The sequence below is a fragment of the Salarias fasciatus genome, unplaced genomic scaffold (assembly GCF_902148845.1).
Source record: "Salarias fasciatus unplaced genomic scaffold, fSalaFa1.1, whole genome shotgun sequence".
In the NCBI taxonomy this organism is placed as follows: domain Eukaryota; kingdom Metazoa; phylum Chordata; class Actinopteri; order Blenniiformes; family Blenniidae; genus Salarias; species Salarias fasciatus.
This window is the reverse complement of record NW_021941408.1, coordinates 229,079-248,441: the sequence shown is the minus strand read 5'-3', so window position 1 is coordinate 248,441 and position 19,363 is coordinate 229,079. Positions and strand designations below refer to the sequence as shown.

At 41.1% G+C, this 19,363-nt stretch overlaps 1 protein-coding gene across 1 annotated transcript in view; it reads right to left on the bottom strand.

Annotated features, from left to right (window-relative positions):
• Window positions 1-10,363, bottom strand: part of LOC115385816 (cilia- and flagella-associated protein 46-like) — a gene marked incomplete at its 3' end in the record, with an annotated part of 37,267 nt that extends 26,904 nt beyond the window's left edge. Inside the window, 10 exon segments of the mRNA XM_030087886.1 lie at window positions 672-770; window positions 1,592-1,691; window positions 1,878-2,012; window positions 2,763-2,857; window positions 4,180-4,303; window positions 5,315-5,479; window positions 7,613-7,677; window positions 8,015-8,146; window positions 10,111-10,232; window positions 10,315-10,363. Of these exon segments, the coding sequence (XP_029943746.1) occupies window positions 672-770; window positions 1,592-1,691; window positions 1,878-2,012; window positions 2,763-2,857; window positions 4,180-4,303; window positions 5,315-5,479; window positions 7,613-7,677; window positions 8,015-8,146; window positions 10,111-10,232; window positions 10,315-10,363 (1,086 nt within the window).
• Window positions 10,364-19,363: the final 9,000 nt, after the last annotated feature.

Genomic DNA, 19,363 nt, shown 5'->3' with positions numbered 1-19,363 from the left:
TAAGACTGAACGTTTTCTACATGATTTACGTTGCAGAGAAAAACTGAAATAAATGATGACTAAAAGTGTGTTCTTTTTTAATCATTTTGAGGCCGTGCCCTCCCTATGTTCAATTCCCTAGGCGAGGGGCGTCAAAACATTTCAGTCCATGGGCCACAGACAACCCAATGTCTGCTACAATCTTAACATGACACCAATTTTAATGACACCTTCCAGAGCAAAATACAGAAAAATGCCCAAAAAACTTCTTGTACACAGATTTTTACAAACTCGCACTAACAACACGGTTTTGAACAGTGAGGAAGCCATCTTTCAGGGCAGCATCGCCGATATCTCAGCTCGGGTCTCAGTGTTGTGTTTTGTCACTTTACTCGTTGCTAAAAAAATTTGCTAAAAACCGGTATTTCCGCTGATATTTTTACTATTCTCTTGTTGGCTTGGCGAGGCGATTTAGAGCCAAATGCCTGCTCTCGATCTCCCTGTGTTGTGAATGGCAGCAGCGTTTGAGGCATTCTGTTTGAGTACAAACAGCTTCTTGGATCAACTGCCTGCAAACAAAACTGTAATTCCACAAAATATTAGCAAACAGTTAATGGAGCGACTGCCAAAGGCTTCGCTGCTTGCAGTGACGCCTGTGGTGAAGCACACGGCTCATATTTGACACAGATCACCTCCACGCTGGCTTTGGAGTAGTCGCTCATCTTCGCGTCCTTCTTCAGGAGGTTGAGTTCACAGTTGACACATTCCATTATTATGCGTTGGTCGGCGCTCTAAAACGGCAAACAGAATATCAAAAGTCTGTGTTCAGCAGTGCATTGAGGAAAGTATGAAAAATCTCCTCATTAGTTTTGGACTTTGTTTATAACAATTCAATTCAATCTGTATACAATAGTCATTCTCAGGTACTTTTACAGAGAAAAATGCAAAAAATTCCACATGAACAAGCCTAACTGACGAAGGAAATGAGAAACAGGGAGAAATATTTGCAGAACCATGGGTTTATGAATTTAACACATTCATCTGAATGGGACAGAGAATCACTAGCCCTTCCCGAACCAGGGTTTGAATCGCCACCCATCCTTTCCTCTCCTTCTATCCTTAACCCCAACTGGACCTGCAGGCAGTCTCCTCCTCTGGGTCTGGTTCTGCAGGTTTCTTCCTATTAAAAAGGGGTTTACTCGTTCCACCGTCTCCTCTGTTTGCTCATGTGGAATTGTTTTTTTTTTTCTCTTTCTCTCCCTCCGTGCCTTGAAATGACAGTGTTGTATTTGGCACCATAGAAATGAAACTGAATTGAACTCAACCATGTTATCCTCTCATGCAACCTTCTCAGGTGTAAGAAGTAAACATGGGGTAAAGAACTAAACACTTTCAGTCAAATTAAGAACACACTGTTGGAAGTGAAATGCTCAGTCTTTTCAGTTCTTCAGTAATTAATCTGACGTGATGTCTGGCAGTGTCTGTCTATGAGTAAATGTCAAATTCTCTAAGAATATGTGTGTGTGCGTCTGTATGTGTGTGTGTACAGGATGTACAGTTCTTGCTCGTGCGATTACTGCCTGGGCTTTTAAAGAGAATATCGGACACTCACAGCCTCTCCCACCGACTTGAGCTCTTTCAAACAGTCGGCAGCGACTTTCTGATGCTTGACTTGCAAGGCCAGCAGAGCCAGCTCCAGGAGGAAGGCAACTCTGCAAATCCCAGATAAAACATAATTTATACAATTCACAGCCCCTCAGTACAGTAATCTGAGCTGCGTGCTGCCCTTGGGATCTCCATATGTGGGTTTATAGTGCCAGGAGGTTTTAAGGAAGAGGGACGCAGCAGCGGCGAGTAATCTTGTAGGCGATTTGACTGGGACACTTTGGGTCACGGACCTGTGGGGTGGCTGCATGGGTGAGGGACACTGTGGACTGCTCGACGTCGCAGGCGCGCCGGGCATTCTGGTACGAACCAGCAGCAGATCGAAAATCTCCTCAAGCTCAGCAGAATCTGCCTCTGTCAGCACATTCCTGTTGCGAACATCAGGGGGAACAAAAAAAATCAACAATGAGCTTTACCGTACATATATGTGCTCCTCTGAGACTGCGCCTGCATCTGTGTTTCTCCAATTGCTCCAGTCAGAGCAGAGCAGAGCAGAAACCTCAGGCTAAATAACCTATATGCTGTGGAGGATGCCCGGGTCAGGCTGACTCACGCTGTACCACCATCAGGAGCTCTGACTGTTGGAGCATGAAGGCAAGGTTGGGGGCTGGGTGTGTGCTGGAGTGGCACACCAAAACACATGGTCTTATACCATCAATGTATGCAGGCAAGCAGGCAGAAAAAGGCCACTGTGACATGGCAGAGGCCAGGCTGGGTGCCAGCTTGAATGCTGACCTATTGACCTCAGTTTAACTTCTACAACAAAAAACACTATAGACTACATTACAAGTCCTAAATGTGAAGAAAAATCAACAAAATACAACTGAATTTTAGGCAAATGCAAGAATAACAGGCCTTCAAAAAACAAAAAACATACAAGCAGTCACATTCAAATAAAGTCTTGCCTACTCAGATATTAAAAAAAAAGAAAAAAAAAACACTATGAAAGCAGATCAAGAACTTCCTTTTTGTGGACAACTTGCAGTTATGGTGTTTACCGCAGCCGAACATTTATAGAACAGGCTTTTCACTGTGACAGCACAAAAACAATGTCTGCAGCATAAACCAGCAGAAAAAAGACTGACATCTGCATAATTCCACAAAGACACATTCCTTACTTTTTGAGTTCTTGCAGTTTGTACATGACCGTTAATTCACTGTTCTGCCTGCTCCTTTCGAGGAGGACGCCACTCTCTGACAGCTTGTGTTGTACCTGACAAGAAAAAGTAAGAAAATACAAGAAATCACACAGGCAGTGTCGTGCAAGGCACTGAATATAGTTATTTACGTCTTCATATATTACGGAGATACACGCTACTTAGTTCCTTTCAATTAGGATTTCTTACAAATCAATCGCCTGATAGTTTGATAGTTTTATTGGATGAATGTTAATTCTTTGGCATGAAGAGGCAACATTAGTAGTAGGAAGATTAATGCTGCTGTTGAGCAAAACCATTTTTCGTCATTTTCCTCCTGAAGTATCTAGGACCTGGTGATTTCACCGTTCACTTACACTACATTCTCTCTGAAGAGTAACAGCCAACAACAAGAATCAGCAACATCTGAGACAAACTACCAATATGCCCTTAATATGCTGTTAATGGGGGGAACCAGCATTACTTCAAGGCCTCAAATACATCACAGCACTTGAGTTCTTACCCAAGCAGCTTTATGGCTTAATATCAACATAATCATGTCACATATATAATGCATACTCTGCCATGGTCTTTCTACTATGTGCTTGTGGGTTACAGTTCAGTCCTAACAAGCTCACACAGACTTCAGCAAATTGAACAGTCTTACTAGTTTTATAATTGCTAAGTAGAAGCAAGTCTTTATTAATGCACTATTGGAAATAAGTATTAGCACACTGACTTTCTGTCACCCGGCGGTTAAATTAGATTTTTGGGCTGATTCAAAGACCAGTTTGATCAGTCCGTATTCCAGTACATCAGGATTTTCCCATCCTGCTTGAAGATTGTAGAGATTCTACATGACCTTTTAAAGTCAGCGGACTGTCACAGATTGTGATTTTGCTGAGAATGGAGATCTTCATAAACAACCAAACATCAGAGAAGAGAGTATACTGCATGGGGAAATCAATGTTCTGGACTTCCTCTGAACAGCTCAGCTAAACGCCGTACAGCAGGGTTTTATCGCAGTGTGGTAGGACGAGCCACAGCCCTGAAAGGTCAGGGAACAATTGCCACTCCCCTGCTCTGCTCTCAAACAGTCGGTATGATTCTCCTGAATTAAATGAGTTAACGCCCGGAGGATTTCTTCCTGTGGATGCCAGCTGGATGCTGTGACTGAGATGTGGCCTCGGATGGTGTTGTCCAACTGTTGGATTGAATTTCGTTTGCCAGTAGCAATAATAAACCCATGTCTTTAATCACAGGGAGAAGCTTCTTCTTTTTTTCCCTTCCACAGATCCTTGATCACATTGATCACAAACAATTTAAATGAAAGTCCCTTCACCAGGCTTTGATGTGAAAGACAGAAAAACAACTGCTGTGTTTACAAAATGCCGTTTACCTGTATTTTAAAAAGTTGTGGATAGACTTGTGGAATATGTGACTTGATGAATTCTTCAGTAACTTTGGCAAAACTTGCAGCGTCCTCACGTTCCCCAGCGTCTACAAGACATTTGACCAGGTGTCTGTATAGAAAAAAAAACACAAAAACAGATATGGGGATGGAGCAGAGGTTGAAGATCACACTGCAAAAACATACAGATGAATGAAGTTACATTGGTCTAGTTACCAGCAGTAGCACAAATCAAGTTTCAGAAAAAGTTGGGACTATGTCCACATTCAAAATGGTACGCAGTGATTAGCCACCCATGTTTCATTGGTAACTCAGTGAGAAACACTATTATTCAGTGTCACTGTTACACTACTAAATCATCAAGTTTAGCGACAATGTCTTCCTTGAAAAACATGCTTTACATTAATGAACTTTTGGAATACCTTGGTCTTATTAAGATACCTTCCCCCAATCAGAGGACGTAATCTGCATAAAGTCATATTAAGAGCTCAATTCAATCCATGTTTATTTACTTACAAACAGACTGCATTAAAATAATCATCGTATATAACATCTGACGGAACGGGAAGGGTTGGAGGCGTGTAGCAGTTCAGAAAGGTGAAGCATTTTTACCTGAAACCCTGTGTAAACAGGGCCCGACTCGCTCTCACCCCAGGACTCAACATATTCTTTTATTTAAAACTATACTTTGAAAGGTTATTTTTTTACTAGCTGTTAGATGTATGATTTGTGTTGTTTGAGAGCCACGCTGCTGTTTGAAAGGGAGTTGTGAAAGAAAGCTATGCTCACTGACCCCTGTGTCTGATATGGATAATTATTGATCATGCTTTTTAATTTTCTGACCACATAAAGTTCATGATTGGCTTTTTTTGTCCTCTGAACAAAGAGAAAAAGTAACATTTGAGCTGGAAGTGTCAAGGGAGACCATGATTAAACAGCTTACATTAGAACAGCTTTTCCACTCTGTGGCCGAGAAAAAGGGAACCAATTAAGAGTGGAATCAGAAAACCAAGGTCATGAAAAAAAAAAGGATGCCTAATTAGTCCGCCACGGCGTCTATAAAAATCCAGCACTGTGCATAATAGCCGAGGGTAAGCAGAAGATCGTGTGCAGGGTCACTTGCATCATGAGTTCAGCCCTCCAGCTGTAGTCTTGGTCCTCCACCTCCTCCAGACTCTGCACCACCTGCCTGAGGGAGTGCACCAGGTGGAGGCACCGCCCCGGCTGCAGGAGAGGACGCACTGTTTGGAAATACAGCACCGACGCATTGAAAACCAGAGAGTGGTATCTGTAAGGCACAAACCACAAGCAAAAAAAAAATGTAAACAGAACACTGAATTATTGATATGGTACACATGCAAGCGATTTCATCTCTCAATTCAGGCCAAGTGTCAACTCTGTATGCACTGTGTACACTGTACAGATTAAGCATCGCCCAATGAGCCACGAGAGAGTGGGCCAAGTGAGTGTTGCTCGGTGGAATAAATGAACTTTATGAATTCAAGGCGTGGTTTGAGAGAAAACTGTGCAAACAGACTGTTTGAGTGCTGCTAATTTATTCACCAGAGAGCCTGCTGTGCATTAGTCTGGCCTGGATGTATTAGGATATGCAGTCTCTTTGGTGTTAATTGGGATAGCTCGTTCAGCCCTTTTATTGACAGGTTATGAGTTAATTAGCTCAAGGATTCCACGCCGATCGCAAGGAAAGGCGAAGGCAACCGTTCCGAAGGCTTCTTTTAAGATAAATACCACAAGGGTACTTAGCTTTTACAAATTATTCACAGATATTTATCACCCATTTACACCTTCTTGCAGTCAGCTGTTAAAATCAAGGGCAGAAGCCAGATGTGATCCACCCAATTATTAATTCAAAATGTGATGAGATAGACAACAGAATGGTGGAATGGTGTTTCCCATACTGTCAATTTACTGCGGTGGCACAAAGACTAGTAAAACAGAATAGTTATAATATTCTTTAAATTTAAACTTTAAAGTTTTTCTTTGTTGCGGTGGCATAGATGTGATGAAAATGTCTTTCATTTACTACAAACCCAATATGAGGCCAAGTTTAATGATACCTTCTTGTGCAAAACAAAGTGAAATATTTAATTTGTCATCTTCTTGGTAGCCTTGCGTTGACATTTTGTTTTGAATAAAGGAGGAAAAGAGTCACGATGTGTTCAAAATGCAATCACAGCCTACTTGGTGCTGGACAAACGAGCAACACTTCAAATACGCAAGGCAGCATATTCTCAGACCTCGACCCAGTGCTGCAGTGTGCAGGAAGCAATTTTCCAGGAGGCTCCAGCCACCCAAGCATCCCTTTCTCTCTCACTGGGGGTGAAATCTATCCCCCTCCGTGTGATTATAGATACTTCATTGAACAAAACCCATCGAATGAATGTCATTGCAATTCCACGTTATCGAAAGTGAAGGTCACATAATTAACTCCAGGATCACCAGCAGCAAATATAATGGGAGACTAAGAGTGGTTATGAGATTTAATATGAAATTTCAGTTTTAAAAGATTCTGTTGAAAGCTGTTGGGATCCAGAGGTAAGAAAAGGATTAATGGAGATGCTGAAGGGAGAGGCTTTTACTTTACAAGGAATATTTAATGCATTCAGGTCCGAATTTACTTTGTAAAAGCAAATTATCCTACAATTGTCTTTATCTTCATTACACTTACATTATATTAAGATGTGAAATTATCTAATGTAATGTTATTTCTTGTATTTAAGTTCAGGGGCCATCAACAGTCCAATTTCATCTGGAGTGGGCCGGCCCTGCAACATAGCACCATAAAAACATTTAAATTTAAACTTTTGTTTCTATCTTGTTGTGGCACAGAGAAGCAGGATGAAAATGCCTTGATTTTAAAAATCAAACAATAACAACTGAAGGGTCAATCTCGATACGAAATGAATTTTAATGGTATCTCCTGGTGCAAAAAACTGTAAAAAGTCCAAAACGTTTCTTCTATAGCTTTTGTATTATTTGTGTTTTTACAAACTCATAGCATGACTTTGAGGAAAATACTAGTTTGTTAACAGTGAGGCAGCTGCCTTTCAGGGCAGCATCGTCAATATCTCAGCTCTGGTCTTAGTGTTGTGTTCTGCCTAAAACTCTTATGAAATGTATTTTAAAAATCCGTGCTTTCTTTCAAAAATTCTTAGGTAACTTGGTGGTTTGGCACGCTGGGTTGGATTCTGGTCTATCACAGCTTTCAAAACAATAAACAAAATACGTCCTGCTGACTTTTATCCCGCGTTATTGTGGCAACTTCTAAACAAAACCTCACAGCAACTGGTCAACCTGCTTGACACGAACAACAAAGCTACACACACACACACACACACACACACACACACACACACACACACACACACACACACACACACACACCTGAGAGGTTGCATACCTTGGTTCTTGCTTTGAAATTTCAATTGCTTTCAGAAAACACATCACCGCCTCTTCAAAGTCTTCCTGAAATAATAATAATAATAATAAAAAAATAAATAATTCAAGTGGGGAAATGAGAACTTGTCATATCACACAAACGTACAGAGAGCAGACAACTAGATTAGACAAAAGAGGTCACAGGGTGGAAAAAAAATGAGACTGGAGCTGCTCTAAAAGGCCAATATGCATCAAAGAGGGGATCAAACTTGTGCTTACGAAGTTGAGGCATCAGTTCCATTTTGAGTGTAAATCAGTACAGTATGTCTGTACAGTGTGTGTGTGTGTGTATACCTCTGGGCCACAGATACACAAACAGAAGCATGAGCCCCTTAAGGTGACGTGTCCAGTTTCCTGTTCTCACCACAGTGGCCGTGGCTGGCGGAGACTTCAGCTGGCCCTGGCAGAGGAAGGCCCGGCACAACAACTGATCAGCCGGCGGATTCCCTTCAAAGTACGTCTTTAGGCACGCCGTGCTGATCTCCAAACAACCCAGCTGAGAACACAGACAAAAAGAGGAACAAAGGCCAAACTATATGAATATTTCAACATCATGTCCAAGTGGTGTGTTTGGAAATGGATGCATTATGAAAACTATTCAGAAACGGCTTCATGTAGAATGTGAGCTGTTGAATGTTTCTATGTTGAAGGAGTGCTGTGTTGCATCTTGTTTCCAATAATTATCAAATTAATTCAGAGGGTAGTTTTCAAGGAATTCCGCTCTCCTGGTATATCATCGTATTTTTATTGCATCCTGTAAGATTTTGATGTTCTTCATAAGTAAAATCCTTTTTTCCTCATGTTGGAGGGTCTTGAAAACGGTGAATTTCTGTGGATCTTGAAGACTATTACAAAGTAATTCTATTCTGAATGTGAACTAATTCAGTATTCACTTAAGTCTGACACTTGAAGGCAAAATGCATTTTCACAAAGAACCAGCTTTACGATATAAAGAAGAGAGAATAAATCCCATCATGGAATCCTCTGTGTTCCATTATTCAGATATGTTTTCTTTGCCCTGGGACAGTTCAGCCTACATTAGTAAATATTCATTAGTATCCCCTATTGGGAGCACACTTAGATTAAGTTAACTGGAAACAATGACACAATACAATCTAAAATAAGCAGCAGAGAGGTTCTGCAGAGAGTTTTACTGGTCTGATTTTATCACTATCTCAGGATACCTTCAGCAACAAAAATATTGATCTTATTTAGCAAACGGTCCCCAGAAGGACTTTGGTCCTGTTCTGTTCTCAAGCCCACTACAATTGCAATGTCAGTAACTTCCACATGAGAGGACGCTTACATATTGTCACAGCAGCAGCAGCAGCAGGCATTTTGCTCATGAGCTTCATATCTGTGGCAGTCAGATGCAGCACTTTCATTCTCAGAGGTTGCTTGAAGCGGCGCGTCTTATGTGACATCTCAGCAGCCATGAGCGCCTCGCGACATAAAGACAACCCTCAGAGCACTTGGAGAGTGGGGGCTACAGGCAGATTCAGAGCATATGTTTTCCCACTAAAACCTTTCATACAGAAGCCAGAATCAAACTGCACACGGGTCTGTGAGCCATGACTTTAATAAGCACTGGCACGGTGAGAGGGGAAAGAAAACATGGAGCGTGGTCAGTGGGTATTGTCTGTGCATGGGATCATTTCCATGCTCACCTTGTACATTTTGGATACCCATTTACACAGGAACACTGCTATTGGAGCCTATGAAAACACTTCTTATTGATAATGACTCTGAAGATGGAACTCCTTTGAAAAAAAAAACAACACTTTCTGAAAACACTCCTGGCCCATCTCTGTGTTGACAACGAAAGGTTGCTGCTGTGCAGGTGAACCATGGCATTGGTGAAAAATTCTTCTGCACACACGTAAGTAAATGGAACATAATGTTTGCCTTCAGAGCATCATGACTCCCAGTCCATATTCTCTTGACAGTCACCTGTGAGAACAATCCAACTTGGTCAGACCTCTATCAGTGCCTGTGGTCTGCAGCCCTTCATGTTTTCAATGTCCCCCTGCTCTAACACACCTGAATTCAATCAGTGCTTCATGATGAAGCTCAGCAGAAAGCCCGATAATGAGCCAATTACTATCAGGTTTGTTGAAGTGAGGGAACACTGACACAGTGCAGGACCTGGAGTGCTCAGTACAGAAACTGGATGACATTGCAAGCTGCCCCATTAAAAAAATACCCCCAAAAACATAAGTGTTTAGTCATCAGCATTAGTGCTGATGTGATGACAGAATTATGAGTTCATGTCTGCTGGGGTTTTTTTTTTTTTTTAAGAATCTACCATTTAAATTGTCACTGATACACTTTAAGGTTGGCCCTGCACATGTAACTTTAAGTAACGAAGTCAGGTTTTTATCTGCATGAACTCTTGTATCGGCGTTAATTGGGCGTCCCTCCCACGGTGTGTGCAGGCCATCAGGATCATGCCAGCCTCACCTGGAGGGCTGCTTCCGAGCAAACCACGTACAACTCTTCGGAGACGTGCGGAGCTCGTCCTCTGCTTCCAGCCGCCGCGGAGCCTCTCAGCAACCGGTAAGCAGACTGCAGAGCCTCGGTGTCTGTAGGGGTGAATTAACCGGGATAAATATCACTCACTTTCACAGCTTTACTCGACCGTGTCTAAATGCACGACGGACGGACCTTGTAGTTGCTTTGCTTTCTCCAGGTATTGGCGAATGTCCAGCTCCATGACCCACAGCCGGCGGTTTGTTTTTTTAAGCTAGAGTTCAGTTCGAAGTGAAAGTGGGCGACGCAGACGTTTAGTCTACAAAAGTGACATTAAAACTACTGAAAACAAACAAAGCAACCCGGCATTATATTTATAAGGAGTTGGCATATCGAATTATATTATTATATAATCTTATATATTTATATCGAATGAAGAAGTAAATTCGTACCAACGAGCAGCACCTGAAATATCCGTGCTTCCACAAGGCGTTGCTAAGCAACGGCAGACACTCACGGAACTAAGGTGCGCGAAAAGGGACAAAAAGGCTTAAAAACAATGACGCTGCCTTTGAAAATATAGAAATTAATACCATTATCTGCGTTACCTGTTCACGATGAGTGAACAGCATTTTACGTTATTACAGGTACATAAGAAATCAGCAGGTGAAATCCTTCCTTTATCTGTGGCTTGCTCAAAAAACATATTACTGTAGTTTATTCAGTGTTCCCAGAGCCACAAGCAAACAAGGTCAAGCAGCTTTGATTTTTTTTATGCTCCTCACCTGTGGATTTCACTTATTTTATTACCTTTTCATTAAGATTTTGCTGTACTTTTTATTATTTTATCAATTGCTTTGTGTCAATGCATTTCAACACGTTTTGAAACTTGTAATCTAAAGTTCTGCCATAGAAATTACTTTGCCTTGCCAAGGCTTGTGCTTTCATTATCCTTATTTCTGGTTATGTCAAATGTTTTTGCCACAGTAAGTGTGGATTTCTAAGAAGCTCATATTAAAAACACCCATAAAATAAATGCTTTAATGAACATTTTAGGCCGACTATCCTCTTGGAGAGACTTTTATATCAAGAGTTTTGCTGCTGTGGTTCACATTGGTCTTATGCTCTCTATCTCTTCCCACACAGGTGAGTCCATGTAGATTCCTGATTTGCCCAACCTGGACTCAAACCATGCAGGGATTTTATTACTATAAGACATGCGTTAGTGACTAGCCAGTTCCATTTATTCCAGCCTCAATCGAGTTTTGCCATTTCCAAACATAATTTTCCCACCTAAGCACAACATTTCCACTAATTATTGATTCTGAGGCCACAGATTAGAACATCACTTGCAGGCAATCATACTTTTTCACTTATATCAGTAAAGGGGCTCTGTACATTTCTCTCTCCCACACACACAGACACTCACAGGCGGGTACAAAGCGCATTGCATCCGTGTCTTCATGCTCGCGGTCCCAGTGCTTCCCAACTTCAAAGTGCATCATTAGAAACCGGGCTACTCAGTAAGCAAATATAATTTACTTGGTCAAACCAAATACCGCAGCTGTAGCACAGAAAACTGCCGCGGCCCCCTCCCGTGATGGACTGGGGATTCCTAGTTTGAGGTTTAATTGGCAGAATCGTGTATTACCTGCCCATATTTCAAAGCGGCGTAGATCGCTCTTCAGTGACCCTCAAGCAAATTTGTTGTGCAGTTCATCGTGGGATCAGTCTAAAAATACCCACAAAGAGAATATTCACCCTTTGGAATAGCTTAAAGTGTGAAATGCGTAGCTAGATTATTTTTTTTTCTGTCTTTTGACCTACTTAATGGGTTGAGTTTGGCTTTTATGTGCTGTTTATATTTTTGCAACAGTCATTGCACACCCCAGTGTTGCCTTTAGATGTGTCTTACTGTACGCTCTGTGAAAACACCTTCAGTTATATGAAGAAAATAACAAACGAGCACGTTGGAAATAAGTTTTTATTCGTGATTTAAAGTGTACTGGTAACAAATTATTTTTATCCTGGCTGTTCATGAAGGTAAATCTGTGAAAGGAATTCCACAGGAAGCTATATTGATTTTTATACATTTCATTAATTTACATGTAAGGGCAGAAAGACATTGCACAAATTTGAGATGCATGAGCAGCTTGCAAGGAAAAAGTGCTGGGCATAAAAAAAACAGGGAAGAGTCTTACTTAAACCGCTGACACTTAAGCTCTGCAATTCTCTTTGTCATTGAAGTGTGTGCTGTCATCATTGCCAAGATCTAAAGAGCTCTCTGAGGTCTTCAGAAGAAAGGTTGCGAACGCCTTTGAGCCTAGCGAGGGATTTAAAACGATCCAAATGATTTGAGATAAATTACTCCACTGTGAGGGAAATCAGCTGCAAGTTGGGTGGATTTCAAATGGCTGCTGGGTTTCTGGAGGGCTGACTTCCCCAGCAGATTCAGACCTATCGCAGAGTGTTTGATGCAAAGTGGAGTCTCCAGGAGCTGCAGGTAGCTTCTCCGCATGCGTCTGCATGTAAAGAAAGACTTCAGGATAGGACTGACAAGTGAAATGTGGCATAGGAAATGTATCACATTAAGGACGGAAAAAAGAGATTGTACAATTTAAAAAATCTCCCAGTTGGGTAAAATTTATGGATATATGCACAGTTTGACAGTTTTAGGTGCTATCTTGACCCTTTTCTTTGAAACTACTGGAATATTCTTGCACTCACTACTTTTTTTTTTTTAACTGCACCTGATTAAATTGTGCAAATAAATGCAGGTTAATGAATTGTTGCACGCTCCTATATAGCTTAACTTTTACAGTTCTAACCTTTGTTCATAGCGTTAACATTTTATACATTTGTGAAAATTGACAAAATTTTAGTTCTAGGCCTCACTTCAGGTAACCTACAGCCAACCCAATATCATTTCAAATTGGGATTCTAGCAATTTTCTTGGAATGTAGCAATTGTTGTGCTTTCTCGCTGCAGTTTCAGGTCTGAGCGGCTTCACAAATGCAGTAGCCAGCCAATCTGGCCTTCGCAGATGGTGCTATATGATGATAAATGGGCACTTAAAATGCTGAACGTATTTGTTCGGACTGTCATCCGATGTGCTGCTTCAATACACCTGTCCAGCTGCACACACAGATCATGAATCTTTATTGCTGCATGATCACACCAATTGAAATGTACTCGTATGCCGTTTATAATGTCACTGTAATCTTATAACATCAATGCGAGATGGAAAAACAAAACTTACTGGACTAAGGTTAAGCTCATTTCAAGGCATAGAGTGATCAGGTTATTCAAGAGAGCTTTTTGGTAATACAAGTAATAACCCCTAAGAAAAAGGCTTTTTGCCAGCACTCTAAAAAAAGACAAAAAAAGGCCAATTTCAGTGTGTACACAGTGTTTGACTTGAGTCCTCTGTCATTGGCGCAGCTCCAGCAGAGGCTCGCAGTCACAAAGAAAGACTTAAATGCCTTGGATTACAGGAATAAGAAGCCTGGACTCCTTTCAGAATTTAATTTCAGGAGCTGGAAAGTGTATCCAAGTCAAGAGTCCAATGAATACATGTTAAGCCACATTTATTTTGGGCAGATTTCACTATCATTCAGCTTCTGCACGCAAACACACACACTCACTATCTTGCTTACCATGAGAGGCAGTGTGCTTGAAGTTGCACTCTCTTGTAAATTTGAGAAAGTGGAATGCTGTTAAGAGATGATCCATGAGCAGTGTCTGCGAGGTATCTTTGGACCGGCGCTCAGACGGGTTTAATAAGGATGGATAAGCGCACCACACAATCTTGTCAGCGACGCTGACGCACAACCAAGGTGGAGGACGGAGATAAACAATGCATCAACGGTATCGAAATTACAGTAATCATCACCAGCATTTTCCTGAGATGAACAGAAACAAAGACCCTGAAGGCTGTAGCGCCAGTGTTTCACACCGGGAGGCTCGTTGTAAACACACATTCAGATAAACAAGATGAGTCGGCAGCAACTTGTGAGCAGGTGTTTAACTCATCTTTATTTCAAGTGCCTGGAAGTACAGAACAGAAGCAGTTTGGGGAAAAAAATAAAAAATCCTGATGACTCTGAATAACCCGGGTCCTCTGTCAACTGAACAAAAAAGTAAGAATAGTCAACTAGTCTAAAAACAAAAAGAGCCATTTACACAAAGTTTCAAGTGAAAGTGCATCGTTTGTGTCTTCATTACTGACAAGATTTTCCTTAAGACACACCCTGAAAAACCATTACTCACACAACACATGCTGGATCAGTGCTAACTAGGAGTTCTGTATACGTTATCTAATTACTGTTGTTGAAATTGGTTTGTGGCGTCAATATGCATCAGTTTGTTTTCCTCACACACCTGTCAGGAAAACAACTGTCTTGTCTTCATTTTGAAGATGAAAAAGCTGCAGATCCAGCTGTTTTAAAATGGGCATGGGCGGCTACATGACAGCGGACGGCCTTGTATGTGAATAAATCAGAAATGGTCTTAAAGGACTAATATCACTGGTGCTGGGGAGCGAGGGAGGTGTATGTTTAATCATGTAGCCGATGGAGCTTTATTCCAAACACCGATTTGCAAGAACTCAATTCACTTTGCAAATATTTGATAATGAATTCTTTCTGTTCATTTTTTTAAAATGTCGTGCCATCACTGTGAATCCAATTTACATTCTGTGAACGTGTGTGCAATTTTGATAGCATCTGCATATTATATCCCTTCACAAAGGTGCTTGCTTGCATCAAAGTGCAGACGCACACGCTTCAACTCACATCCAGAATGAATCAAAGCCAGTCTGTGCTCTTAAATCCGTTGCATGATCCTGGCGACCCCTCCCTGGCACAACTCTGAACAATTCAAGGGCAACTCCGCAACAGCAGCATATCCTTAAGATGTTAAATCAGCGAGAGCCGATAAAATATTGAACGACTCTCAAAATTGTTATCAATTATTGAATAAATTGCACACGTGAAACCCACACACACAAAGAGTGGCAGCGATGGCCGGAATTGTGCAGACTGTTTCCATACATGCATGCAAATCTCATTATGCTCTGTGAAGATGCACGTCGTACAAAATGCCCAGGACTCAGAGCCAGGGCATTTCATCTATGATTGAAAAGAGAGATTTCTTTATCTGCAGGGTTTAAAAAAAAAAAAAAAAAAAAAACACAATTGTGGATCTGTGATGTGTGAGGGAGAGCAGGGTATACTGCAATATAGTGCAAGAGTTCTAAAACTGCCTTTTATTAAAGTAAAAAATAGCACACATTTGCATGAGAAAGAACATTATTTTTTGTTAAGATTTCCTTAAAAGGCCAAAAAAAAAAATCAATATTTTATGAGTAAGATGTTGTGCATCATCCATTTGATCTGTAAGCTTGCAAAGGTTTACATAACGGTGACCTAAATAGTTCTCCAGTTGTACTGTAACATTGTCAGAACTTTTCACAGGTGAAAGCTTTTAATCGTCAGCTCTTCAGAATTGGTGAAAAGTACCCTCAGGCACACTAACATGATTGTGTTGAAGCATTTTTCTCTTCATTGTCCTGCCTTTTCATTCACAAAACCTGCCTATTCCCATCGACTGCTCATCCCACAAATGCATGTTCCCCACAAAAGCATTGTCATAAGGACATTTATGGTTTTGATTTTATTTTAGGAGTGTTCATAGCCACAAAGGGGTTAATATCCATTAGTGGCTTATGTATGTCTATCTTCTGCTATTTTTCAGAACAACCTGAAACATGTGGAACATACAAACAAATCCAGTGACAAAAAGAAAACAAGAGAAATATCTACGGTAACTTAACCGACATTCATGATATCTTCTTTCTCTCATCAGTCTGAACTGATACCCTGTATTATTCTGTACTATTCAGCTTTTTTTGATATCTGCCTTTATATGCGTAGGCATATATTGTATTTCTCTCTGAATAGTCTTTAACCATACTGCTAAAATATGGATCATTTTGAGTAATTTCACTTTGAAAAACAGAATATAAAATTAACACCTAATTCTCATAGATATGGTTAACTTTTCATTTTCAGTTTTTAGTACACTTGTTAGATTTCCCTTCCCCTCTCCTCCATTTGGAGTTGTCATTAGACTGAAGTTTTTAGATGAAAAGGTCAACAGCAAGTCCCAACAGTTTAGGGTGTGATGGGTGTCAAATGTATGGCCCGTGGTCCAGAATCGGCCCGCCTGCGAGTCCAATTTGGCTGCAAGATGAAATATGCCAGCTGTAGCAAAACATTACATTAACTGCAACATATTTATTGGACCACTAGGGGCGCACTTTGGTTTATATTATGTGGGAAATCTGGCCCCTGAATTAAAGTGATTTTCTGTCCTGGTTTACGCACTGCTGTGTCACTTAGCTGCATCCCAATCCTGCTGCAACCGAGACTCAAACCCAGTACCCAACCCCAAAGGTCAACACTTTATTCAGCGCTCCACAGTGTTTTACCTCCACTGTGGTGTTTCCCCAGTGTGAAATTATTTTCCAGCAAACACCACAGCTTGCAGTATGTTTGTCTGCAACTGTACAATCCCCCCCAAATGGTGCTCATCTTTTTTCCTCTGCAATCCTGCAGCCAACAGGGCGCCTGTAGCAACTGGCAGCATAACCGGGAGGGACGGGGAAAGTGAGGATGATGAGCAGCAGCTGCTGTGTACAGCGTGTAGAGAAAGGAAAGTGAAACTTTAGTATTGATCTCATTGTGCAAGAATCAGCCGATGCCATTATCTACTTTGGAACCAGCTGAATTGGAAGTGACTCAACTGTGCACATGAATTATTCATATAAATACTGTCATTTAGAAATGAACAATATTGGATCAATATGTTGCTACCAAAAGTAAAGCGATTATATTTAACTTAATTTTCATGACATGTAAATACAAGTGGAAACTAGTACAAGCCTCTACTTGAGACCTTCATTTTAATTCATGACTCCTGTGAGCTCGTGCGGACACCCAGATTTACACCTACATGTATTATTAGAGTCACTGAATCACCTCAAACACCTGTTCTGCTGCCTAAAAGCTCAACAACAGTGTGCTTAAAGTGTGTAAGGTGCAGTTTGGCCATCCTGCCAAGTGTATTGAATCAGTGAAGGAGGCTGAGCGGGATGAGACGGATGAAGATGTGGAGATTTCCACTGGGAGTGAGCAGGATACACGGGGTTAAAACAGATTATAGGAGAACTGAACTAAAGCAGCTTACAGACAGAACGAGAGAGACCAGGATGAGACGGTCTGGACATGTGCCGATCAGAGATAGTGGATAGATTGGATAAAAGATGTTGGATGTTGACTGCTGAACCGGAGGACAAGAAGACCTCAGAATATTCATGGGTGTGGTGAAGGACGTTGCAAACGCTCCTTGCATCAGTAGAGGGGTCAGGGGTCATGGAGGCGGCAGAATGGAACCAGATGATCTAGTGTGGTAACCCAATAACTTAAAGCCCAAAGGTAATGGAGCACATAGGAAAATACTGAACCTAGAAGGGAAACAGTCATGAAGCAGTCCAGTCAGCTTCAACAGAACAATACTGGCAGAGCTCAGGCTGGATTTCTCACATGGCAGATATCACACAGATGCCTACACACCACAATGCTTAAGCACAGTTGTACCCACAAGTGTTTCTTACTCAAGAGGTTTCTCCACAAATAATTCAGCAACACCACCTACATGCAAGACAAAACTCAGTCAGTGCAGAATTTTAAACAGACGGAGGTGTGATTTAAATGGATGCATCCAAAACACAGAGAATTTGCTGAAAAAGCCCACGTTGAGCTCTGTATAATTACTTTCTCATGAATCCAAGCCCTGTTTTGTAAAACATACTGGAAGAACAATTATTGATTGGACGATGAGCCACGGGCTGAATTTGAAGTCTCTCCAAAATGTGCATTTTTAAACTCTCTTGGGCTGTCAATGACTTGCTTAGATCAAATGACTGCCCAAACAGAAATGTAGCAGTCTATAATGGTTTTAAGGATGCCTTTCTTCTTTTATATACCAGTGTATCTTAATGATTCTTCCCTTTTAGCACTGACGTTTTCTATTAGACAGGGGTAATTAGTGGTTTGAATCACGCTATGGGAGCATTTGCACGCATTTGTTACACCTCAAAGGAGTTTTGGCACAGAATACCAGCTTACACACAAGTAACGCCGAGTCATTATGACAAATAAATCCTTTGCAGGTTCTTTCCTTGGACATTTGATTCTCTCAAGATATTTGTAATCTTATTTTGTTTACACTGAAGACACCCAAGCGGCGTCTCTTCTAAATTTGTTTATCTGTGCCCTACTATTCAAGTGTCCTACTTAATGCACAATAGGCGTGCTCACTTAGTTTCCCAATCTGCGAGCTGAAACAGTTGAACATTTGAAAATAATCTGGCCTGTCAGAGCTGGACTGTCGCGCACACAGTTCCTTATCTACACAAGCATGTGTTCAAACAGCTAATGAGGGTATTGACTCACTCCTCATGCTCTCAGTGGAGATGACGGATGTCCCTGATTTGTTTAAACATCAACAGCGTGGGGATTGGATTTGATGGCACCCTGGATGCATACTTAGCAATAACTGACATGATGCCCAATCCTTCTCAGCATGTGTTTGCTGATTTGGTTGCAATCCACAGAGATTAGTCATTTATATCAAGTTGGGCGGAAGGCAGTCGTCACTCTGCAGCATATATATTTTACATGTATGCAGTAAGCCATATTTTTAGGAAGCTTAAATGAAGGTATTATATTTGGGAATCGTGGGGTACATGCAATTTTAGATTTCTTACACATGAAGCCGTGGTACTGTACTGGTAAATTGCCTTTTTTTTTGTCGAAGAAACGATTATCACGTCACAACAGCAAAAAGAAAACTCTCCTCTTTAACGAGGTCTTGCTTCAACTCCTAAATCATCACCAGACAGTTTTAGTATTTAATTTTAGTGAAATTGCTCAACAGACTGATTAAAAAGCCCTAATGTATCTGATGGAGGGTAAAGACCCATTGAGAAGTGATTAATCAGTTGTACAGCTTAGTGCCTGGAAGATAAATGATGCAGCCCGTCCATGGGACGTGTTTTTCGTCACAGGAGAGGCATGACTCTGTGCATTGCAATTCTGGTTGTTTTGGCACTTAGTTTATCAGTTTAGTAGATATTTATTATACAGTGTAATCGGTGAATAAATGATCCTCAAGTACTAAA